The sequence below is a fragment of the Sorghum bicolor genome, chromosome 9, assembly GCF_000003195.3.
Source record: "Sorghum bicolor cultivar BTx623 chromosome 9, Sorghum_bicolor_NCBIv3, whole genome shotgun sequence".
NCBI classification, from domain to species: Eukaryota; Viridiplantae; Streptophyta; class Magnoliopsida; order Poales; family Poaceae; genus Sorghum; species Sorghum bicolor.
Window position 1 is genome coordinate 51,787,655 of NC_012878.2, and position 24,367 is coordinate 51,812,021.

The 24,367-nt window shown below is 41.6% G+C and overlaps 4 protein-coding genes across 5 annotated transcripts; 2 read left to right on the top strand and 2 right to left on the bottom strand.

Annotated features, from left to right (window-relative positions):
* LOC110430202 (PRA1 family protein A1-like) lies at positions 3,500-8,772 on the top strand. Its single transcript, XM_021447401.1, has 8 exons — positions 3,500-3,919; positions 4,907-4,947; positions 5,023-5,101; positions 7,618-7,704; positions 7,795-7,883; positions 7,979-8,050; positions 8,125-8,249; positions 8,417-8,772. The coding sequence occupies exons 1-7, from the start codon at positions 3,762-3,764 to the stop codon at positions 8,226-8,228; spliced, it is 630 nt and encodes a 209-aa protein (XP_021303076.1). The 5' UTR covers positions 3,500-3,761; the 3' UTR covers positions 8,229-8,249; positions 8,417-8,772.
* LOC8072535 (delta-1-pyrroline-5-carboxylate synthase 1) lies at positions 10,055-12,499 on the bottom strand. Its single transcript, XM_002441159.2, has 7 exons — positions 12,303-12,499; positions 12,134-12,205; positions 11,836-12,042; positions 11,588-11,749; positions 11,142-11,413; positions 10,489-10,639; positions 10,055-10,393 (listed from the first exon to the last, which is right to left on the bottom strand). The coding sequence occupies exons 1-7, from the start codon at positions 12,360-12,362 to the stop codon at positions 10,253-10,255; spliced, it is 1,065 nt and encodes a 354-aa protein (XP_002441204.1). The 5' UTR covers positions 12,363-12,499; the 3' UTR covers positions 10,055-10,252.
* LOC8061756 (uracil phosphoribosyltransferase) lies at positions 14,346-18,424 on the bottom strand. Of its 2 annotated transcripts, none has more exons than XM_002441160.2 (11): positions 18,079-18,424; positions 17,876-17,954; positions 17,577-17,635; positions 17,054-17,131; positions 16,884-16,965; positions 16,361-16,409; positions 15,598-15,659; positions 15,244-15,311; positions 15,114-15,169; positions 14,985-15,032; positions 14,346-14,850 (listed from the first exon to the last, which is right to left on the bottom strand). In XM_002441160.2, exons 1-11 carry the CDS (start codon positions 18,316-18,318, stop codon positions 14,799-14,801), a joined length of 873 nt encoding a protein of 290 aa, XP_002441205.1. In that variant the 5' UTR covers positions 18,319-18,424; the 3' UTR covers positions 14,346-14,798. The 2 variants fall into 2 exon arrangements, with proteins under 2 accessions (XP_002441205.1, XP_021303036.1); XM_021447361.1 differs by having other exon boundaries at positions 18,068-18,397.
* On the top strand, positions 20,402-23,799 carry LOC8061757 (protein YIPF1 homolog). Its single transcript, XM_002439863.2, has 7 exons — positions 20,402-20,634; positions 20,721-20,766; positions 20,859-20,945; positions 21,911-22,070; positions 22,626-22,896; positions 23,165-23,381; positions 23,478-23,799. Exons 1-6 carry the CDS (start codon positions 20,581-20,583, stop codon positions 23,354-23,356), a joined length of 810 nt encoding a protein of 269 aa, XP_002439908.1. The 5' UTR covers positions 20,402-20,580; the 3' UTR covers positions 23,357-23,381; positions 23,478-23,799.

Sequence of the window (24,367 nt, forward strand, 5' to 3'; positions counted from 1 at the left end):
GGGGTACCAATCCCAAAATGGATGATTCCACGTTTTGTTTTGGTTCGGCGTGGGAATAAAATAGTTGACAACGTTAATAAATAACCCTCACACGGAAGCGGTATCTTGTTTCCACACGTCCATATCGGATATCCGTCATAACTGATTGAGGGGCCACTTGAAACAGACAAAAAACAGCGCAACTGGATAACAATGCAGATTACGTTACAAAATCTTCAACCAGATGTGTGACACGTCTGCGTGACCCCGCCCACAATACTGATGTCTCCTCCTTTGTTTTTGGTTGAATCGGGTTGCTTCGTCTCCCCATGTGTAGTGCTTTTGCGCTCGTGGAAAAAAAAGGAGGCGTCATTCATCGCTCGCCTCGCCACTAGCTCCTCCACCCCCTCGCACACCAATCATGGCGAGGTCGATGCAACAAAGGCATGGAGGGTGCGCTCGCGGCCAGACTTGACGCAGCGAGCGGAGCACGACAGATCGACCACGAGCGCGCCAAGGCGACACCCGAGGGGCGTCAAGGTTAGGGCATCGTTGCTAGGCCTCCGGTAGCGAAGTGGCGTCGGAGTGGGAGCGTGGAGGGGCGATTTGGAGGTGGTGAAGAATTGTGGTGAGAGAGGTACAACATTGGGGTCAGGTCCAAGGGTGTGGAGGTTGGAGAGGTCGCGGAAGGGGAGGCGGCGGGCTCGCGGCAGCTCATGGTAGACGAGGAGGAACACTCTAGAAGGTTTGGGGGCTAGCGTACATGGATTCGGGAAGGTTCAAATTCGAGGGGAACAGGGGAATCGAGGGGGAGGACGGGAGGGGGATTCGAATGGACGAAGACCTCCTTGGCCTCGCACGGAGACCTCATGTTCTCCCATTGTAGCAAGGTGCAACACCATGCTCAGTAGGGGCTATATCATGTGTGAGGTGGGGAAGAAGATGGATCAATTCCCAATTCCATGACATGCACATGAAAACAAGAGTTTATATTCGGCACTGCATTTGATTTCAACTAATAATCTACATCCAAACAAGTACTTTGTTATTGGTACCATTTTCAATATAAATCTAATTTGGTATTAGTACCAATTCAATTCCAAGTTTCCAACATCTCCAATATCTACGTTCAAACGGGCCCTAATACTTTTTTGGAATGTGGAATGTGGAGAGGTTTCATTTTATTCAGTGAAATTCTTGTATGATTTTTTTTTTATAGAAATTTCTGTGTTTCAACTCCCTTCTAGCCCAACGCTACCCACTCCCTTGGTGTCTGTGGATCCGGACTCGCGAGAAAAATCAAAGCACACTGTAGGACAACACTGACCAAACAAAATGTTTGTATCCCTCGCTAGTGGTTTTGGTTGCATCGCTGTGGCCGTTTCCAATCCTAAACCAAACAACACCATACGTCATACGTTACAGGAAAACAAAGGCGTTAAAGGCATGAACATGACTAGGATATGAGAGGAAGAAACGACCAGTAAAACCCACGTCATCGGATAAGTACGTTTTTAATAAATCTATAATCTCATAAATAAATAAATAATAAATAAATAAATAAATAAATAAATAAATAAATAAATAAATAAATAGTAGTAGATGAAGGTGAAGGTAACAATTGATGGCTCGTGACATTCCGTTAACATGAAACATGGAAAAAACAAAATTAATAAGAGATAATAATCTTGCAAAACTCCATGAAACCCAGGATGTTCACCCTTTTTTTTCAACCTTTGTAATTATTATTAATCTTTTATTTAATAAAAAAATAGGTAAAGGACTCCCTGCCGACTCGTTCTAGAAAGAAAACATAGTTTAAAATGTTGTGTATTATATTATTTTACAATCTCTTGGAACAACAAAGGAAAATCATTTTATAAGTTCGTGTCAAGCTAACACATCAATATATTTTGTCAATATATATTGGTTTGTTTGGAACTACCTAACTTAACTTAGTTAGCTAAAATTTTAAAATATTTTTAGCCAACTAAAAGTTGTCCTAGCTAAACTTTAGCGGGCGTGATTGAATTCTCCAGCTAATAGACATAACTAAAATTCAACTAGCTCTAACTGGATTGAAACAGGTAAACTCACATAAATTTCAGCTTGACTTTTTAGCTGGATCGTTTGGTCTCTAGCAACTAAATTCACCCAACTAAAATTTAGCTTGTGGATCCAAAGAGGCTCTACCTTGTTTACGCCTGTTTTTTGTTCTCTCCAAAATACGTAGGCACGCACATGTACTGCTAATGCTAATACAAACACAGGCCGTTGTGGACAGCAGAAGCGAACGCGTGTGCAGGTTTCTGGTGTCTTCAGCCAACGGGGCCGGCGAGCCGCTCCAAAGTCCAAGCGCGTCGCTGTGCGCGTTGCCTAACCTAGGCGCCGCTAACATGCCACACTCATGAACGATGGGAATATGGGATCAGTATCGCCCACTGGTATATACTGTATCGCGATGGGAGGACTGTGCAGGTGGCACGCACACGAGTGGCCAGCGATCGGCGATCGAGCTCGAGCACGGTGGCCTGGTTTCGGCAGCCGTGGCGAGCTCGGACTCGGAGCGCGTGCTCGTGGCGCACGACGGCACTGCTGTGCCTTCCGTGGAAAAAATGTGGCGCACGCGACAAACGTCTTTTGTTGGCAACCTGATCTGATGGGGTGGGGTGGGTGGTGGAATCTGCGGCGCTCACAAGTCACAGCCAAGCAGGCGCCGTCCCCTGACAGCGCCAAAAGGGGATCCACGCCGGGCCGCGCCGCGGCGTTTTGGCGCGGCTCGCGCACGGCGCACAGTGACAGGTCACAGGAGTTCCTCCCATTGGAACACTTGGCCGCGGCAGCGGGATGCGCGGCCACCTGGCCTTTACCGTCCCGTCAGGCGGTCAGGGTCTCCGGTTCACTCCGCTACAGGTGCAGAGAGCCAGATACCACAGACCAGACACGTGACGGAAGAAAAAAAAAGCTGTTCATCAGCGTTCTCTCAAAGGCCTTAATTATATTTTTTTATTTATATTTAATACTCTATATACGTGCCGTAAAATTTGATGTGATGAAGAATCTTAAAAAATTTATGAATTTTCGGGTGAAAAGTCTGTACCCGGAAAACTTGCCTGACTTTGATGCTACAGGATTTCTGCACCGTGCACGCATATGCATAACGCATTGGTTGAAGCCTGCGGTACACCGTTGACCAGGATAGGGCTGCGCGCACGGGACAGGACAAGTCACAAACGTCTTGGGAAGCAAACGACAACACGTCACGGGTCGAGTTGCAGCCAGCCCAGCAGTACCACATCAGGCTCACCAAAAGTTCAGCCCAAAGGTCCAAAAGCCCACCAGGCCAAAGCCCAAAGGTCACAGCCCACCAGGCCGACCCGGCATCGCGCGATGGCCAGTTCTCAGCCGCATGCGAAAAAGAGGAAACGCGATCGGCCCACTAGACCCCACCAGGCCGAGCGGCGGCGCCCCACTCCACCACGCGCACGCCACCCTCCAACCCAAGCAAACGAGGCAACGAAACGCGGCCGCGGCACACGCGAAACGGCAGAAGCATTCTCTCGTCTCCAGTTCTCCTCCGCGCAGTACTCCGCATCCGCGATTCCCCAACCCCGCAAGGAAGCCGACGCCCACCAGCGCGACCGGACCACACCGCCCGTCCGACGCGACCCAGCCGGTCCAGAAGCGTCGCCGCCGCCGCCGCCCGTCCTTCCACCACCCCGCTCGCGCCGCCGTCGCACGCTCGCTCCCCCTAGGGTTCCGCAGGGTCGGGATCGCCGGAGATGGACTGGAGTGCGGTGACGGCGGAGGACCTGGTGGACGCGCTGCGGGAGGTGGACTGGTCCACGCCGCCGCGGCCTGTGCCGGAGTTCTTCTCCCGCTTCACCGTCCCACGCTCCTACTCCAAGTGGACCAGCCGCCTCAAGTGCAACCTCTACTAGTACGATCCGCCTCCTCCCTCCTTCCCTCCCTGACTCTCACCGTATTGGTGCCTATAATTGCCTAGTATACCTTTTTTTGTTCTTTTCCCTGCCTCGTGCTAATCCACGATTTGCCCAGGTCTCGCGTACTGTATTGAATTTGAATAGTGGCCCATGTTTTGGCTGCTTCCACTTGGATTTGTGGGCATGTAGAGTGAATTCTGCTGGATCAGGCCCCCCCCCCCCCGCGGAAAAGATTAGATTTGTGTGTATGCGTGCTCGAGGTTGTACTCCTTTTGGTAGGTTCAGACTGCAGGACATGTTGCTCGTACGGTTAATGCAGATAAATCGGGTGCAGATTTCCCTGAGTGAACTGGTGAATTCCTTAGAGCGTATTTGTCCAATCTCAGCCCTTGTTTCATTCTCATGGTTCACATACTTGCATAAGATGTCAAGGCTATGAAAATGTATGCTGCTTATAGGTGTAAGCATTATTTTAGAGTCTCAGCAAGTCAGGTCGTGATTAAAGGAGTTACACAGGACTACAGGAGGATACCGTCTAGCTGTGGGTTAGCCTTTTTGAAAATTTTGATTGATGAATTGGTAGTTTCATGATACAGATCATCATAATGAGTAGCCCTCTGTATTGACTTCTGTGGCCTCAGCTTGTCTACTGGCTTACATATGCTAGATTAGGATATGTTGGAATAACTGGAATACACTTAATTCTTCCTAGTTGATTTTCATATATGTTCAGTGGCTTACTCTTGGGGTAATAAATGTGCGTATGTGCATATAAATTATGTACACCAGTCTTAGTCTTAGAGCTTTAACTTTGTGTAGTTCACGTAAGCATGATACACAAAACTTTTTTTTTCTTTTTGCTACTCTAGATCTAGATGCATCAAGCTTAGAGAGCCATATAGTGCACTAGCCAACTTGTTAGAAGGGCACGTAGTTTTAATTACTTTTGTGCCTAGAATTAATTTCTTAATTTTGATTTGCAGCTACAGGACAAACTATTTCATCTTGATCATGTTCATCCTTGGTAAGGAAATGATATATAAGCTTTCTTTTCCTCGTATTTATAGGCTTATTGACATGCAACAACGGGTATATGCAGGGATGGGCTTCCTTTGGAAGCCAGTTGCTATCCTTGCTGCTTTTATGACTGGACTTAGCATCGCATTTCTCAATGATAGGTAAACATTTCTGTGCTTGTGCCCTTATTCACCTTTCTTTGTGGTTTTTCAACTGTTCAGTTATTACACAGGTTAAGACTTCTGTTTACCCTGAAGTCCTGAACGGCTGAACTAACAAAGTATCAAAGATATTGTTAATGTGAAGTTCATACTTCTTTTAATAAAAAGCATTCTGCTTTAAACTGAAGTAGCAGATAGCTAGTAGTTTTTTTATCTTTGGATTAATGAAAAGCTGTTCAGTTTGAAGCTACAGTTTGGTGTTAACCCTGTCTAACAAATTATGTAATAAACTATACTTTGGGAATTCTATTCAGTTCATCATTAGTTTGTATGTACAAGTTAATGGGACATTGACAATTTGCAGTTTACTAGTTCAATGCTCCAGATTTTTTCCTTTTGGCTATGCTTTAAGCCATAGGTCCAGGTGTGTACTAGAGTTGAGAGCCATGATATTGTTTTCAAAATCCTCACAAACTACTAAAAATTGCATGGAAGTACAAATGTTGTTGAATGGATTCATAGAAACCAATACTGCATACATGATTTCGTATTTGGTCATGGCAGACTAAACTCCAAATTATACATTCTATCTGTGGATATATTGCATAGTGCCTTTAAACCTGATTGCTTGCATTCTTCTGTGCGTCTTTGCCATTCAGTGGCCAGTGTCTTTTCTAAAAGTTTACTGACCTAAAGGGAGTATCATGTAAATTTAATTCGTGTGCTGCAGTTTGTTCCATCAAAGTGTTATGCTCTTTGATACATAAAGTGTTTTAGATTTTATATAGTTTTTTTTCCAAAGGACGGCAAAAGCTTTGCTGCTGTTTCACTAGAAGAGATTGACCTATTTTTTTAAGGGGAAAACCTTGCCCGAAAACCTTTTTCTATTTTTTTAGTGATCATTGTTTTTGAGGTGTTGTGGTGTGGCGCGGCGCCAAACCCCCTTCACAATGCCTAGGCGCTTATGGCGGACGCCTAGGCGACGCCACATGCACATTTTAGGCGCCATGAAGGTGTTGCATAAGCTAAAATTATTATAGATACTAGTGCAGCACATACATGCCTTGTTTATTCCCAATTCTTTAGGCCAGCACATACTAGTAGAGCTAAGAGTACTAATCAGTAAGTATTATACTAATTAAAGGAAGAAAAACTTCTACTTTGTGTTCTGTAAAAGTGTAAAGATTAAAGAAAGAACCCAAACAGATATTACTCATCAAAGAAAGATCCACTTTGTGTTATGTAATGGTCAAAGAAGATAACAACCCAAGCACAAGCAGGCACTAGTCTACTCCGTATGTGGGTATGTGACAGGCCAATAATATAATATAAAAAGCGGAACACTGTATTCACCAGTATGAGCAAAGCCAGAGCAAACAAATATGAAAAGCGGCAGATTTGGTGAGCCAAAACACGAGATGAGGCAGGGGGTGTACAGGTGCGGACAGACTCGAAGCGGACGGACAGGTGCGGTGCGGATGGACCTGCGAAGGCGACAGTGACTCGAAGCGGGTGGACCTGCGGACGGCGATGGCTGCTTGAAGCTGCATTGCGGATGGCCGGCGGCGTGCGGAAGGTGCGGACGGCCAGCAGTGGCAGGGACTCGAGGAGGCGGACATCAATAGAGGAGCACCCAAGTGGAGATGCAGGAGCGGCTCCACGAAAGGTGCATAAGGCTGAGCGGAGATGCAGGGGCGACCGACCAGCGGACTCGAGCAGAGGAGCAGCCAAGCAGAGCTCGATGCCCGCCCACCCCTTTCTCTTCCTCTCCCCTTGCCCACCCCCTTCTCTCTTCCTCTCCCTCTCCTGCACTCGTGGTAAAAGCCTCGAGCAAGAGATTTCGCGCGCGAAGAGCAGTATAGGCCTGGTCGATTCTTGCCCTTTTGCTTTTGGCGCGGATGCGCAGTTGATTCCCGTGGGCCACAGTGATTTCGGCGCTTTTCCTCCGCAAGTTTCGCATATGCCGCCTAGTAGACGCCTAACCGTGTGAGGCGGACGCCATACCATCGGAGGTCGTGGTGACCCTGACGCCCAGCGCCTGTTGCACACCTTGTCGCCTAGGCGATGACTAGGCGACACCTCAAAAACAATGATAGTGATAGAATTTTTGTTTTGGGAACACAGAAACATCTCTACATAACACTGTAATTTCCTTCTAACAGTCCTCATTCCTTGATTCAGTACTAAGCTACCAAAATATCAGATATGATGGAAGTAATTTTCATAACTTGTCTTTCTTGGAACAATTGAAATATTGGGAGTAAAGACAAACAATTGAATGTCCTACTCTTGAGTCTTGAGTTTTCATTGGAAGATTTAACTATCCATTATTGACATTGGAAATATGAAAGGATCAATAGTATATCATGTATTTGCATTGCACCTAGAATAGTTATGACTTCCCTTGAGTTTATCTGTGATGCATGGTTCTCAAATTATGTGCCAAGGAATCATCAGTTCCTTTTCTAGTATATGGTTAGTTTAAACTAATTATCATGTTTGATTTGATATTTCAGTTTTGCAGTCACTTTCAATGAGAAAGTCACAAGGACCGTAAGACAGTTTTCACCACATTTAGCTGCAAAGATGAGGCCACCAATAACGTGGGTATCTTAGTTTCTGATGTTTCTTTTTTCTTTATATTATTGTTGGTAACTACAAAGTGATGCTAATGTCATTTTTATTTTCATTAGTCCTGTTCTTCGCGGTCGACCTAGCTCGAAGAGATCAATTCATATTTGTGGGCGACCTCGCTGGGTGTTTGTCCTGTTCTTTTCTGCAGGTGTGCAAACACTATACCTGGGCTTCGTAAAATTCTATATATCAGTATATCACCATAGTCTTCAAAACTGACACCACCTGTTTCCTTGGTTGCAGTTAGCTGTATGCTCTGGTTGACTTCATGCAGTCTTCTCACAGTCCTCTGGGCACTTCTCATTGCTCTATTTGGTATGACCAGTGTATGGTTTTGAAATTTTGTGTATCGCAAACAATACCCTTATGGTATTTTCTGTTGTCCACAGCAACTGTGCTCCATGCAAGCTTCAGAACACCAAATCTGAAAGCACGTCTGAATACATTCAGAGAGGAATTCCGGGCTGTTTGGCGGAATTATAGTGAGCTTTAAGGTCTCCTTTGTTTCTCTCATGTAAGTACCTCTTTGGCTTCTAGGTCCTCAGTTTATCAGTACCTGTATTTCCCTCATCATTTGTTTCTATGGCATGCCATTTCAGTAGGTTAATGTGGCCTGTGTATTCCATAGATGTAGATCCTCCACTTCCATAGCTTGTTGATTAAATGTATCTTTCATCACAGGTTCATGTGGTAAGGAAAGGTGTCTCGTGCTGAAACGTCCATGCTGTTTGTGAGTTGTGCTAGGACATCTAGTGGAAGGTGAAACGCCATTGGACATTACTACATGGATTACTTGCTCTTTCGGGAGGTGGGGATTTTGGTTCGGTTGACTCCGGATGCGATGCTATGCCTTGCACACGATCCCTCAAGAACAATAATTTTTCTTTCAGATTTCTCCCTAACCGAGCATTGGAGAGAGGACAGCATGTAAAGGATGTAAAAATGTACCTGTTCTCGATCAAAACGTATGTTGTTTGTTGAAATTATTACTAATTCGTATTGCATCCACTTTTGGATTATTTGTTTGGTGACTACAATTTTGCTTGAGATTTTGTGTCGAGTAAGCTGAGTTACAGCGAGTAGATACTTTCTATGATTCTATCCCTCCATTCGATCACTTTTGAGAAAATTGATATTTTTCAAAGACCCTTGGAAGGCCAGGGCCAGCCAAGTACTAAGTGTGCTGGAGGAGCACAAGATAACATGATGGCAAACCAAGGGGTCTGAAGATGAAAAAACTAATAGCCGAGTACTTGGCTAAAGATGAAAAGCTAACAGCCAAGTAGCTTTTCATCTTCAGACAAAGAGGCATCTTCAGAGGACTGTTCAAGAAGGGCTTTTGATCACTTCCCTCATATTTACTTTGGGATTGCCATGCCAGCTTTATAGCCTTAAAGGTTTGCAAGGCCATGAAGAGGAGATATAACTGAATTTTTTAGAAACTTGATCCATATAAAAACTTCTTATGGCACTGGAGTCCTAATGGTATGCTGAGTGGTGTCAGTTCTGAAATGTTTGATCTGGAGAAGTGTAAAGCTAGGGAGTTTATTATTATTGCAAATGTTTATGGAAAAAGGTTGAATAGAAATGGTCAGGGCCATTGTCATAAAACTCAGTTCCTCACTGAACTTTCTAACTGCTGGTTGAAAGTGAAATATCCTCTAATTATTGGTGGTGATTTCAACATTCTGCTATTCAATAATGAGAAGAACGAAAAGTTGAACATTAATAAAATTTTTGATATGTTCAATCGGACTATAAATACCCATGAGCTCAAACAAATGAAATTAGTGGGCAGGAAGTTTACTTGAGTAATAACATACATGACCCTCTCGGAAAAACTAGACAGTTCTAATGTCTGGATCCTATGAACAGGAACTACCCCTGTAATTAAGGATGAAACGGAACGAAAATATTTCAAACTGACCACTTTTGTTTTTTTATATTATGATACTGTTTTCTATATTTTGATACCATTTCTGACTTTTATCAAACATAAAAATTTGTTAGTTTTAGTTGGTTTCACAACCATTTTTTATACTCTTTAATTGCTAAAATATAGAAATACCCCGAACCAATCGAGTTCGTTTTCTATATTGTAATTCCATTTTCAATTGTTTCTGACCGTTTTCATCCTTACCTGTAATAACCTAGAAAAATTCCAAGATACATGTCTGACCATCAGCCTCTTATCTTCAATTCTAAGCTAAATGGCAAACAAATCTTCAAACTTTTTTGCTTTGAAAATTCATGGTTAGATCATGCTAACTTTATCCCGAAAATCACCAAAATCTAGGGCAAGAACATTATTGCAAGTAATGCAGCAAAAAGATGGTGCATTGAAATGAACAGAATTAAGAGTTCCTCAAAGTGTGGAGGTTAAGTATCAAAGGGCATAGCAGAAAATATAAGAACAATCTCAGAGATAAGCTAAATAATTGGAATTTTTGGAAGATGAGAGAAGCCTCTCTGCCATGCTTCTTGCCAGGAATTGTTTTATTCAAATTGAATTAAAGTTTATGAAAGAAGAGGAGAGCTGCCAGTATCTTGTGCAGCAGCTACATCAGCTTCATTCTCAGTTCTAATCAGATCCTCATTTTCCTCCAAAGCATCTGAAACGTCTAGCAATATTTTTTCTCGCTCATCCGATGACAAATTCTGTTTCATAAATGTCCAAAGTTAGAATAAAATATTCAGAAAAAGAGTGGCCTAGCACTTTGTGTCTTCCACCAGGCATTGTCTTGATAAAATACCTGCAGACGCCCTGAACATTCTCTTGCAGCAACAACCATCTTATGAGCACTAACATCTTTGGATGGTTCCCACATACTTGCGTCCTTATGAAAGAGAGTACCAATTTTCTCTCCTTGGAGAACTCTAACAATGCTTTGAGACGCTAATCCACTTCAAGGTTAAAAGGAAAGTTAAACTGCTTTGCTATTCCTCATAGAGACAAACATAGATTGCAACATATAAATTTACTTTCTGTCAAGGTGAAAAATGAACACTATTATTACAAGCTAACTACTCAATCCATTTGGCAATGTTTGTCCATAACACATCAAGCGTAGGGACTAAGTACTATTTCCAAGAAAATTCAAATTTAAAAGGACCAGCTATACCATAAATAACATGATATAACCTTCTCTTCTTTCAACACATTTAATTAAGGCAGAGTGGAAACATTGCAATAAGATGTAAGAAGCACTCGAGTCCAATGCAGTCTACACCAAATATACAGTGAGTCACACCAACTATCAGCTATTTTACTTATTAGTTGAACGTCACATGGGAATTTTGATATATAACATGGGGAATATATAAATGAGTAACCAAGGGCAATTATCATTCTCTTTTTTTTTGACAAATCATTCTCTTGTTAAAGAACGACAAACGCAATACATACCTTGTAATAACAACAGGTGTGCCACTGTTTGAAGCCACGAAAGCAGCCTTCACTTTAGCTGTCATTCCTCCACTACCTACACGTGACTTATCCCCAAAAGTAATCTCACTGTGATCTTTGATGTAGGTATGTATTATCTTTGATTGAGGTTCACTTGGTGGACCACTGTAGAGGCCATCCACGTCACTAAGTAGGACAAGGAGATCTGCTTTGAGTTCTATAGCCAGAACACTGGCTAAACTGTCATTATCCCAAAATATACCAGGTGAATCCTGTTAAGACAAACTGTTCATGAGCATGACATCGAAAATGCTGTTAAGAATTTAACAGACTCATGCATTGGTTAAGGTCCTGGTGCATAAGTAGCACAGAATCACATTTATCAAGCAGTGCAGCAAATGCTGTTGAATTTTTCAGAGACAGTCAATTCATGGTACAAAACAAACCTCATATAGAGCCTTTCTAGTGCTGATGGCATCATTATCATTAAATATTGGGACAACTTTAAGATCTAATAGTGACTCAACAGTTCCACGGAGCCTCTCCCGGAAGTTTGGGTTCTCAAAATCACTGTGTGTCACAAGAAGTTGGGAAGCGGATACATCAAGCTGTATAACGGGAAGCTCAACGTTAGAAACATATGGACAAGGTACAGAACTGTCGACGAATTTCGATAGCAAATTAACAAACACACTTGGGTAAATAGCATATCGTAAAGGGCCATGAGGCCACTCTGTCCAACGGCAGCGCAAGCCTTTCCATCCAGCTCCATCTGTGGCAATTGCAGATCAGCGAAGCTGCTATTGACAAGCTTCCTTTTCTTGAGCCTCTGCTTCCCCACACCAATAGCACCGGAGGTCACAATGATCACCTCGTATCCTAATGCATTCAGCTCCATCACCTGCATTTCCAGGAATATTTGGCTAAGAATCTTCCCAGACTTGCACCATTTGATAGAGCATTATGAAAGTTTGAATTAGAACAGCTGGTACCTGCTCACAAAGAGCTCCTAACCTGCCTAAGGCCAGTCGCCCATCATGTCTCGTGACAACTGCAGTGCCCAACTGTTGTGAAAAAAAAGGTAATAATCAGCTGTAGTCAAAACCAGGAGGATAGGTATTCCCAAAAGTTGCAAACTGATTGCTCAGACGATCCAATCACCTTGATGATGACGCGTTTGACGTCCTTCATGAAAGTCCGGGTCGGATCCGCGGTGGCCATGGCCGCCGCCGGCGCTTTTAGCTCGACGCTGCTCCTGGTCCTCCGTCTCCCCTCCCTCTTTTTTCCCCTTTCTTTTCCTTTTTTCTTTTTTTGAAAAATGTCTCCCCTTGCTGTCAACTTCGCCTTCTCTTATCCGTTTCGTGGCGTTTGCATCGTGGGAAATAGAGGGTCCATTTCCTTATCCCCAACCCTGCAACTATCCAAACAAGGGTGAGGGGACATTTGGTTGGCCCCCGTTGTGCGCCACAACTACCAACCGTTTTGCATATGGCCTTTGCATTCTTATATTTGTAAAAAAAAGTCTAAAAAACACTTATCCAACGGTTTCACAAATGAGGTTTTGCATTTTTATTAACTTGGCAAATACTAGAGAAAGATTCGCATATATGCAAGCCGAGCCCACTTGGCATTGTGACCTTGCGCGATTTCCGTCGCCCCCGCGCATGCTCCGGTGCTTAAATTTATTTTTTTGCAAAGTGAAAAATTATATGGATCCACAAATTCCTTTTTTTGCAAAGTAAAAAATGTCAAACCATTAGAGATTGACTTTTTTTATCTTTGACATATTTATTTAGGACTTGACAAACTCCCTCATTTGCCAAACAAAATATGTAAAACGTTGGTGGTCACCGCAACTTCAGCTTGCCACAAGAGCACGTGGCGAAGTATGGCCTCAAACCAAACAGGCTCACTATCCTACCCCTTTGCATGAGCGCCACAATCCAAACACCACGTCAGAGATAGATGCATGATTTATAAAAAAAACAAAAACCGTCTTATTGATAGTATCATATGGAACTGTAGAGGACTGTCCAATAAGGGCTTTTGATCACTTCCCTCATATTTAATTTGGGATTGCCACACCGACTTTATAGCCTTAAAGGTTTGCAAGATACACTGATATTTTTTTAGAAAACTTGATCCATAGCAAAACTTCTTATGGCACTGGAGTCCTTCTAATGGTAAATCTAGAGGTATGCTGAGTGCTGCTGAAATGTTTGATCTGGAGAATTGTAAAGCTAGGGAGTTTATTATTATTGCAAATGTTTATGGGAAAAAAAATTGAATAAAATGTGGCCCCTGGCCAATGTCATAAAACTCAGTTCTTCACTGAACTTTGTAGCTGCTGTTTGAAAGTGAAATATCCTCTAATTATTGGTGGTGATTTCAACATTCTGAGATTCAGTAATGACAAGAACATAAAGTTAAACATTAATAAATTTTTGATATGTTCAGTCGGATCATAAATACCCATGAGCTCAAAGAATGAAATTAGTGGGCAGGAAGTTTACTTGGAGTAATAACAAACATGACCCTACTTTGGAAAAACTAGACAGTTCTAATCTCTGGATCCTAGGAACAGGACCTTCCCCTCTGTAACCTTAAAGAAAATTCCAAGATATATGTCTGACCATAAGCCTCTTATCTTCAATTCTCATCTAAATGGCATACAAATCTTGAAACATTTTTGCTTTGAAAATTCGTGGCTAGAGCATTTTAATTTTATCCCCAAAATCACTAAAATCTGGGGCAAGAACATTATTGCAAGTAATGCTGCAAAAAGATTGTGCATTGAAATCGATAGAATTAAGAGTTCCTCAAAGTGTGGAGGTTAAGTATCAAAGGGCATAGCAGAAAATATAAGAACAATCTAAAAAATGAGCTAAATAATTGGAAATTTGGTAAAGGAGAGGAGCCTCCCTGCCGTACTTCTTGCCAGGAATTCTTAAAGTTTATGGAAGAAGAGGAGAGTTACTGGCATAGAAGATCCAATTCCACTTGGTAACTTAAGGGGGACAACAACATAAAATATTCCTAGAGTAGCTAATGGAAAAAAAGGGGAAATATCATTTTGTCTTCATAATGAAGATAATATCATGGAGGGTGATGAACAAATTGTTGAACATGCCGCAAACTACTATAAAAATCTCTTTGGCTCGGATGACAAGCCTAATTTCTCGATGAATTCAAATTTAACAAAAATAGTTTGAAGTTTGATTTATTCATAATGATCCATAAAGCTTTTTGCTTTGGTGCAGCTAATATAGTATACAGAAAGGGGTGCTAGGAAGCACACTGGCCTAACTCGATCTATATAAACAAGATAAAACACAATGAAACAGTTCTATTCCGTCGACTGGCAAAATATTAGAGACCACTAACTTCAATAATCCATCATTTTGAACGGAACATTGTTCTCTCAAGAAGATTTCACCATCTGGAGACATTTGAACTAGCCATATATTCTACGCAATCATACAGAATGGGTAGCTACAAAATGGTAGGCAGCTGGTTGTAACACTGAGAAGGAACAAAATCTCAATGAAGGTAATCTACAGCAATGAACACTTCTACTCGCAGTTGCTCCATTCCTGTGAAACTCAAGCAAAGATTCTCGCAGGTCGAGCACTGGCCCAATCAAATTGAGCAGTCTGATTATGTGGCAAAGCTTCTGTCGCCAGCATCCCCCAGTCCTGGAACTATAAAACTGTGGGCACAAAACAACAATGGAAGTCATTAATCAGCAGAAGCAAGGACCAAATGGGGTATTTATGCAGCAATAACAATTACTAATACGTCCTCCATGAGTTTTGCAATGAGCTGATAAGTTTAGAAGAATACCCTTTCTCATTTACTTCCGGATCAATTATTCCTGTGTACACATGGAGCCTGGAATGGAAGAAAATTGTAAATGCTGCATGCAGCATGTAGGTGAACTTGTTATAACACATAAGATTGTCTATTTCTTACCCAGGGAACTTGTTATTGAGCTTTTGCAGTGCAGGAGGTGATGCAACAGCAGATACCTGAATGGAGGAGGCATTAGAGATTGATAAAATGGTTAAGTAACAGAAGCATATGGAGGTTTTGACGAACTTACAACTTTAATCTGCTTGCTGGTAACTCCGCGCTCGATTAATAAGTCAATAGCAGCAACCATTGTCCCACCTAAAGAAACAAATTTAACCATGATTCTTAGAGATTTATACAGCAATAGCCTAGAATTTTCATTTCTACTCATTTCATATCTGGAAAAGAAAAGCAATTTATCATATATCGCAACTTGTTTAGCACCACGTTGTTCAACCACTAACAACAGTTTTTTTGTGCATAATGCTGGTTAGGTACAGGAACTTATTTTAAATTTTCGTTTTGAAATTAATTGGTATGTGCAAATTTAAGAACCTTAGGCAGAAGCAGAACATAAATTGTTTATGCAGAGCTAAATGTTTACCAGTGGCCAGCATTGGGTCAACAACTAGTACACGAGTCCCCTCTGGAATTTTGTCTGGCAGGCTGGATTGAAAGAAGAAAAAGAAAGAAATGTTAGGGGTGCTCAAATTAGTGTAGGCATTTAACTATTTATGAAATTTTACAGTGCTGAACAGATCAGCACAATAAAGTGATACTAATTAACACAAAGAATGGTATATGTTATAATGAATAACTACTACATATTAATTTTAATCAAGATAGCAATGGGACCCTTGTGTGCTAATATCTGCATTCCATACTATTTTACACAGAGAGGGATTTACTTGGATAGGAAAAAAAAAACTTGCATTTGCAATATTTTATTCTTCAATAGTTCTGTAGGGTCTCATGATCCAAGAGTGACAATCAAAGCAATTGCATAAACTAAAGCATGGATGACCCCAATTGTTCAATCTGGTAAAAAAAAACTTTACACTTTTGACTTTCATGGTTTCAAGGTGCAACTTTGACCACTACTTTCTGTTAGAATATACTTACAGATTCTAATACTTTTTGTGAGATTATGGAAGTCCTTGTAAGAATGCCCACAGATTTTTTTGTTCCCAAACCAAATATTTTAGAAGCTATTGACATTCCAAGTTTCTAATGATTGGATCTTGGACAAAACAGTGTGTGAGAAAATAGTGTGTGAGAAAATAAAGTAGAGCTTGCAGTGTGTGACCAAAGGGAGCACAAAACAGTGTGTGAGAAAATAAAGTAGAGCTTGCAGAAAGGAAACATACTTGTTCAGGTATATTGAAGGTTGAAGTGTTTCTTCATCTCTACGGAGGCCTTCATTTTCAATGAAATGGAATGGATAAGAATAGTTGCTCATAGCTTTTGAGATGAATACTGGTTTGTGTAAGTAATTAAAATAGAGCCACTAAAATATTGTATTTACAGAGCATGTAAATAGTTCAGGTAATCTTATTTGTTTATTTAATATTTTTACAAATGCATTATTAGCAAGCAGAATAATAGTAGGATGTGGTGGTTAAGTACAGAATATATGGATATTAGTCTGCACATTTCCAACTTTATTCATCTGACCCGCAAAGATGCATGCATCAAATCAAGAGTATCAAACATTGATTTGGTACACAGAGAACAAAACAAATCAGCTTGGAGTGCTGAAATTTTGGTCATGAAGCTTATGTTAGCAATATATGAGCATAAAAGTCTTACTTTGATTTCAAAAATACAGAACAAAATTTGGCTCTAGTTTGCTTAGACAGAGATACATGGACCATTGTTTAATTAACTTACCAAGGTGATAAGTCTTGGTTGCTGGCAGAACTGATGAAGCAAGTTCAGCTAGTGCAAGACCAGCTCTCAGTATCGGAACAACCTGTTAGCCATGCTAGTAGAAAGACTAAATATAATCGTAGACACTACAAATGCCATGTACAATATCTGGTGTTAAGAAATAGACTTACCAGAACAGGCTCTCTTGGATCAATAAATTCAACGCTAGCTACAGCTACGGGTGTTTCAATCTCTCCTGTGATTGTAGGCTGCAAGGGTTCAGCACGATTTATCATGACTCCTGATGTTCTATTGACAATGAAGTGTTGATTGACGTGTATAAGAATGACTGTGATCCACACATCTTTTTATGGCGCAACACATTGTTCATGATATAGAAAGATAAGGGAACTTGTCCACATATGACTTGGTGTTGTGAGGCTGGATTCTCATAAACAATACACAACTATGTGTTTTAAAAAAAAATACATGAGAAAACTGTGGCAAAAGAAGTGGCCATGAAGACATCTAAAAAGATTAGTTTTGATTCTTATGTTCCTGGCATTCAACATTCTTCCCAACAAATATTGTCCATACCATGTCAAAACTGTGTTTTACTCTGACTTCACTAGCAGGTTAATTTCAACCTTAAAACATTAGAAGAGAAAAAAGAATAACAGAAAATGATTAACCAGGCAAAAGATTTCAACTCACCAACCAATCTCTGGATGCTTCATATATGAGCAGCCGACCAAGCTCTGCCATGGCACTCTCTATGACAGCAATTAACAAAGGCTCAGTGAAATCCTATGAAATGGTGTTCAATTGCTACTATATCCAACTTCTACTAAGGGGATGTTTGGTTAGGGTTGTTAAAGTTTAACAGTTTGGGCAATTAGTGTTCAATCATGGACTTAAACATTTGATGTGACGGATGGTAAACTACCGCAGTCAACCAAACAGGCCGTTCCTCGGAACAAAAAAAAAATACTAAGCCGTTCAGAAACACGCACTGAAGATGGCGCACGGTGTCTGTTCGTTGCGCAGCACGGAGACCCAATGCTTTATCAGCGGGTGCGGCGGGACGAACACCTGCGAAAAAAACACGTCAGACCCTGTCACCCCACACCATCTAAGCGGATACGCACGTGCCAAATGCTGTATGGATAAACAAAAGAAAGCCAACGAGCAGAGGGAGGCAGAACCAGATCCGCACCAACATCTGGCCGCCAGATGTGGGCGATCTCGCGCCCGTGGCGGCGTCGTGGCTTGCCGCCCTCGTCGCCGTCGGAGGCAGCCTCAGCGCGTGAACGGGCAGCGGGGCCGGGACGGTGAGGCGCCCGGAATTGGGGAGCGCGCGGGGTGGGAGGAAGAAGAGGGAGGTTTGAGGGAGGCGCTGACGCGCGCATGCGATGCGGTGGAGAGGCGCCGCGGCGGCCGCGGCGGCCGAAGGCATCGCGAGGGCCGGGCGGGGGTGTGCGGACTCCGGATGGCGAGCGAAAGCGAGAGCAGTGAGGAGGGGGCGAGGGGGATACGGTGGGGTCGCCAACGCCGTTTTATGGTTTTCTTTTTCATTTTTCAGAAAAAAACTTATATATATTACGGTTTTCGTTAGGCCATCCAACGCATCTACAGTGGTGAGTCCCGGCTCCTTGTTCGTCAGTCATTCAAAAAACAAGTTGTTGCGTCTGATAAAACACAAAGGGACGCTCGTATGCGTTGTGGAGATAGGAAAATTTTCAAAACTAGTTAACCAACATTTAGTTAGATATTTAGCTAAAAAAATCAGCCCAAATTCTCATATTTAGATACACTAGAACTAAATTTAGCTAGCTAGCGATTAACTCTTATATTATAGAGACCCTAAATTTGTTTAGACTTATATAAATGTGATTTTTGTTAGAGTTGCTACTAAATGTTTCTATTTCAATGCGACATTCATACTCTTGTGGGTACAAAACTAGACACCCTCTTTTCTATATTCAATCTGCTACCGAGTGTTCTAGCTCTAATCTTCTTCGTGCATAGGGGATTGGAAGACCAAGTCTCTGGAATCAACACTCCTCTACAACACCTGCTTCATTGCTTGGCGTTATTGTCGGTGATATCCAATACTCCTTCGTCTTTTTCTTGGTGAAGGTGAAGACTGTGCGCATATTCTTCCTGACAAGGAAGGATTTCTTTATCTATTTTCTATTGACTGTTTGAGAACTGCACAACATACATCTTTCTACATCGGACTATGGTCCACAACTTCAAGCAACCCACTGTTGAGAATGATGTCGTCAATGCTTTCACATTGATCCTTTCTTTAGGTGTATTTCTGATCTTGGTAGTTTTATATTCAGTAATGTGTTAATCTCATCAATACCGAATAGATCACACGCACACGTGTCTCTAGATTAATTTATGTATGAATTTACCAAATATCAAATACATAGCTTAGTTGATTGGAATGACAAATGGTGCTCCACCCTCTGCTTCCTCCCCTTAGCTCAGCTGATTGAAATGACTTACGAGTAGATTTCATATACCGGTATCTACTTGAATTGACCTTTTTTTTTAGAATCACTATAATTGATTTAAGGTTGGGTTGGAGATGCTCTAGGGCCTGTTTCAATCCTTTTATTTGGGGAGTTAAAACCTACTTAATAAATTATGTTATTTGGCTTGAAGTTAAAAATTTCACCACCTTTTGATGTTCACATATAAGTCTATCTCAAATTCATAGGGTAAAAGATAGGAATTGATTCTATAGATCACTATTGTATGTTTCTACTTTGCAATTTATAATATTCTCTTCAATTCACTCCCTACGGTTGAAATATAACACTTAAGTATCTCTCCTATAGCCAACAATAATATATAAAATATAATCCATATAAAATCTTATTAGTTTAATTAATGTTTGTCTAAATTATGATTTATTAAAATAAATTCAATTCTAGCGACCCAAATAGGATCTAAGGGTTGACTTACTCTAATTTTTTTTGTGAACTATCAATACACGCGCAGGGGTTGGGGGGGGGGGATTGAATCTCTACCTTGAATATATATTGCAACAGTCTCGTTTTTAGGGAAGAACGAGATAAAACCCTTTTGTCCAGTTTTTTTTTTTTGGAAAATTAGACTAAAATCAATACAACAGACCTAGTATAGAGGTGAGGTTGTGGCATATCACTAGTATAGAAAAAATAACAACAACAACATGCCCCCAACATAAGGGCGAAAAGGAGACACACCTATAAATATATCACAAGGAGAAAGCAAGAGGCGAATGACGCTAGAATACAATCATTATCAGTTATAAGCAAGAGCTTAGGAAGGCTTTGGTCCAAGTCATGTGCCGAGAGGAACCGCCCGACGGGAGGGTGTGCGAGAGGTTCTTCAGCAATGCATTTTCGTGAAGAAAAAATCATCGTCGCTGATCCACCTCTGAGCTGGGCTGCTGACTCCAATTCTTGGTGGGCCTTTTGCTAGTTGGGCCGACGCCGTCGTTGTACCAGCCTCGTGACCCGCCTTCGTTCCGAAGCAACACCGAGCACGAGGGCGTTCGACGACGACTTCCCCTCTCCCACGGCAGAGTCCTGGCTTTTGCCCCCTTTCCCCCTGCCCCCCCCCGAAACCACTTCCGATCCCAATCCCCGTATCCGGCGAACGCGCGCCGCGGCCATGCGCAGTTGCTGAGAGAGGAGCGAGCGCAACGACGCCACCGGCCATGGACGAGGGCTACGCCAACCTCCCCACCAGCCACCTCCTCGGCTCCGTCCCCGTACCGATGCAATCCCTACTCGCTTATCCGCGTCTCTCGTTTCGTTAGGGAAATAGTCGCTGATCTGGGGTGGTTTGTTTCTGCAGGCTGTGACACAGGACGACAGGAAACACGTCCCCCCCGCCGCCCAAGGTTGTGGAATATTGTGAAACTGTGAATTGGTGCGGGCGCATGTGTTGCGGGGTTTTTTTTTTTGAGTGTTACTAATTAATTTTCGGTTGCAGATGCAGCTGCCACCTCTCGGTTGCAGGAGTTCCCGCCTGCTCCTGGTGGTAATGGAGGAGGGTATCGTCCACCAAGTGGCCCTGCAGGTAATTAATGTTGATGCCAATTGTCGCCACGATCTGCAGTATTTTGTTTGAGTTTCGAATTGATCTATCTAACTATGGATGCACAATTGCACACGGTACCTGATTGATGAGTGCAGATAACTTGGTATATTATTGTGCAAGTAGGTTGTTATATGAGGTTACATTTCAACCTGAACCATGGGGACGCAGGCTCCACATGTTTTTGGTCATTGGGTCAACCCAAAACTTGCTAAAATGAACTAGAATTGAATGCCATCTCATTATATTTAGGAGGAGAAATGAATTGAGTTGGCTGACCCACAAAACACTGTTGGGTACCCACTTGCATCTTTATTGAACCATATCGAAATGTGAACTGTGGATTTAGGAGAATTAGGAGAATTAAGAAGAATATCCTGATGTTCTTATGTCAGAAATTTTGAATGAATACGTTGTGTGTAGTGTAGATAAATGGCCTCTTAAATGTGGCAACATCAGCCCTGCACTGCTTTATTTTTGGGGCATGCTAAAGGATACTGTTGTAGAAGTCACATAATGAGAAACGAAACTTGTGGTCTGATTTTTATCTTGTAGATAGTGGTTGATAATTGAGAACAACCTTTACTTAAACCTTTGAATAAGTCACTAAGTATCATGACTTGCATGAAGTGACAATTATGTTGCACTTTTGATGAACCATGCCTCCTATTAATCAAGCGTGTTAAATTTCTATACATTTTATTTTTTCAGAAGTCTTTAACACGTAACCATGATGGTCTAATATTCTAACCATCTCAACTAGAAGCAAGGCACCAGAGAGTCGTTTTATTGTTTCTTTCGCTACTTTGAATTTTGATCCTTGTCACTGTTCTATTTTGATGAGTATAAATGAATAGATTTTTCTTAATGTCAGCTATTGAATAGAATTCTGGTTTTGTTTTTGTATATGCATTGCTCCATATTGAAGTCTCTCTTTACTTTTTCAGATGGAGATGTAGAAAACCAAGCAGATTGGAAAGGATACTTCAATGTTGCATCTTATGCTCCATACTTCAATGTTGATACTGATGTTGTAGTTGACAGGCTCATCAGTTCAATTTATCCAATGGATGGGTTTTACAGGAAAATTGATGCTAATCCTGACATGTAAGTTTCTAATGGACAAGATCTGCCATCTGAATCATTTTCTAAAACAAAACCTGGCTCTTAGTTACTTTTCTGTTGTTTCAATTTTAACATTTCTAGTGAATAGTCTAATATGCAATAATGTGATAAAAATGTCCATTATGATATTTTCGTTATAACTAAGCATCGTTATAATATGGAAAGATATGTCGTTTGTATAAGATGCATATTATGAATCTGTTTTAACACTTCACTGTTTATTAACTGATAATAGCACGAGATGATGATTCAGATATGATAGTTGCAAAGTTCTTACAAGAGTATACGAAAAATATAGTGCCTACCTGGCTTTATACAGACTGTAGTGTTTATTTGCCACAGCATAGTTTTGGGAGAACTGGACAACTCAGTGTTTTGAATGGATTTTGATCCAATTTTTTGCATACTTAAGGTGCTTGCTGGATTACCTTCTGACTTAATCTTGTCGGAAATTTTAGTTTTTTTGTACTTCAATCAATCATTTGGATCTCTTGCCTCCGCATTCTATTGTGTTATGAATTATTTGAATTTCTGCAGGTATGGGCCTTTATGGATCACCACTACTCTGGTTTTCATGCTAGCTGCGTTTGGTAACTATGCCACTTATCTGATGCAAAATAAAAAGGATCTGGACATATGGAACTTTGATGTTGGTTATTTCAGTTGGGCAGCATCAGTCATGTATGGTTATGCTATCATTGTGCCCGCTCTGTTCTTTTTCCTGTTTCAGTATTTTGGATCACGCCAAAGTCTTGTTCGATTTTGGTGTATGTGGGGCTATTCTCTGTTTGTCTTCATACCTGCATCTGTAAGTATTCGACTTCCATCTATTTGTTTCGGTATTTATATCACTGGCAAGAATATGCAGACATTCAATTTTAACATTATGTACATCCATAGTAATTTTCAGTTCTCTATCTTGCAATTATATATAATGGTTCTAAAAATTGATCCTCTTAGTATAAGTAATCCATGATGTTATCATGGTTGTGACCACTTGGAACTCACTTTTGTTCTTCGGGATGAAGGGTGCCATTATGTTAACATGAATTGCCCTCCTATTTTGTCTGGTTAAGGTACTTTTGCTTATTCCTGTGGAATTTCTTCGATGGGTCATCATAGCTCTTGCTGGTGGTGCATCATCTTGGTTCATCGCTTTAAATTTGAAGGAATGCACTGAAGGAGCTGATCTGATGGTTCTGATAGCTAGTGCATCGGTGCTGCAAGTTGCTCTGGCACTGTTCATCAAAGTTTTCTTTTTTGCCTGAGGTTTGCTTGTTGATTTTGCAAAAGGTCTGCCTCTCTTTTTCTTACACCCCAGTACCCGCTTCCCTTCCATTGCTTAATTGAGGTTTTGGATTCTGAAAAAAGAATCTTTGTTTTTGGCAGGTGACCTGATGCGCTCTGTGTCCACGGCTTGTTCTGGAAAACATCTTTGGAAAGGGCAAGGGCAGACAGACCTGTTTTACTCGACAACTTGACATACATATTGACCCTAGATTGTTGTGCCTTGGGCATTCTTCATTTGAAGTGGCTAATTTGCAAGTTCTTCTCCAGCTAGCTAGTAACAGAATTTTACTGCGTGCCTTACAGAGTTTACTGAGTTCGGCACCAAAAAGTCTTCCCGCGTTGCTTAGTGAGAACGTGCACAGTCCTACACTTTGATTTGCATACAATCCTTTCTTGGGTAACAGTATTCTCATGATCTCTACTGTGTATATGTGCGCTATTACATCTCTTCCGGTTTTCTAACGTCCAACTGGCAACATGATTTCGCATAGTTACCGTGCACAGAGCTGAGAAACTGGGGTAGGGTTTCTACTTTGTAGCCTGAAAGTATAGCTAAAGAAGTTGAAAAATCGGAACCGGCAGCGGTAGAATTCACAGAAGTTGAAAAATCTTCCATTAGGGCAGAGAAGAGAAGCAGCTGACACGTACCAAACATTGGAGTGCAGAGGTCTAAAAGGCTTAGCAAGCACCCTCTGCACTAATGTCGTCCAGGCTTCGGTTCATGCTTGCTAGCTTCGGTGGGGGCAAGATGATGAAATGGTTCGGCATGGTAGTCATGAACCCGAGCCTGACTTGTTCGTTTCGCTGAAATTTGATTTATGCTAATGCTGAAATGTTATTAGAGAAAATAACTATTCTTGAATTAACGAGGAAGGCCATTGCTGCGACGGTGGCTTCTGCCAGCCACTCCACGTGGGATCTCCATCTCCGCACGGACTGGATATTGCAGGCACCACAGCATGATGTTTGCATTTTTCAGGTATATACTA

Excerpts from the sequence above, each read along its gene's own strand:
- LOC110430202 (XM_021447401.1), top strand. The coding sequence starts at position 3,762 with ATGGACTGGAGTGCGGTGACGGCGGAGGACCTGGTGGACGCGCTGCGG. Across the intron at positions 3,920-4,906 it reads CTCAAGTGCAACCTCTACTA|CTACAGGACAAACTATTTCA; the intron begins GTACGATCCGCC and ends TTTGATTTGCAG. Across the intron at positions 4,948-5,022 it reads CTTGATCATGTTCATCCTTG|GGATGGGCTTCCTTTGGAAG; the intron begins GTAAGGAAATGA and ends GGGTATATGCAG.
- LOC8072535 (XM_002441159.2), bottom strand. The coding sequence starts at position 12,362 with ATGGCCACCGCGGATCCGACCCGGACTTTCATGAAGGACGTCAAACGC. Across the intron at positions 12,043-12,133 it reads TAGGAGCTCTTTGTGAGCAG|GTGATGGAGCTGAATGCATT; the intron begins GTACCAGCTGTT and ends CTGGAAATGCAG. Across the intron at positions 11,414-11,587 it reads CTAGAAAGGCTCTATATGAG|GATTCACCTGGTATATTTTG; the intron begins GTTTGTTTTGTA and ends TTGTCTTAACAG.
- LOC8061756 (XM_002441160.2), bottom strand. The coding sequence starts at position 18,318 with ATGCCTTCGGCCGCCGCGGCCGCCGCGGCGCCTCTCCACCGCATCGCA. Across the intron at positions 17,955-18,078 it reads CATCTGGCGGCCAGATGTTG|GTGTTCGTCCCGCCGCACCC; the intron begins GTGCGGATCTGG and ends TTTTTTTCGCAG. Across the intron at positions 16,410-16,883 it reads AACCAAGACTTATCACCTTG|GCCTCCGTAGAGATGAAGAA; the intron begins GTAAGTTAATTA and ends TTGAAAATGAAG.
- LOC8061757 (XM_002439863.2), top strand. The coding sequence starts at position 20,581 with ATGGACGAGGGCTACGCCAACCTCCCCACCAGCCACCTCCTCGGCTCC. Across the intron at positions 20,635-20,720 it reads ACCTCCTCGGCTCCGTCCCC|GCTGTGACACAGGACGACAG; the intron begins GTACCGATGCAA and ends TTGTTTCTGCAG. Across the intron at positions 20,946-21,910 it reads TCCACCAAGTGGCCCTGCAG|ATGGAGATGTAGAAAACCAA; the intron begins GTAATTAATGTT and ends TTACTTTTTCAG.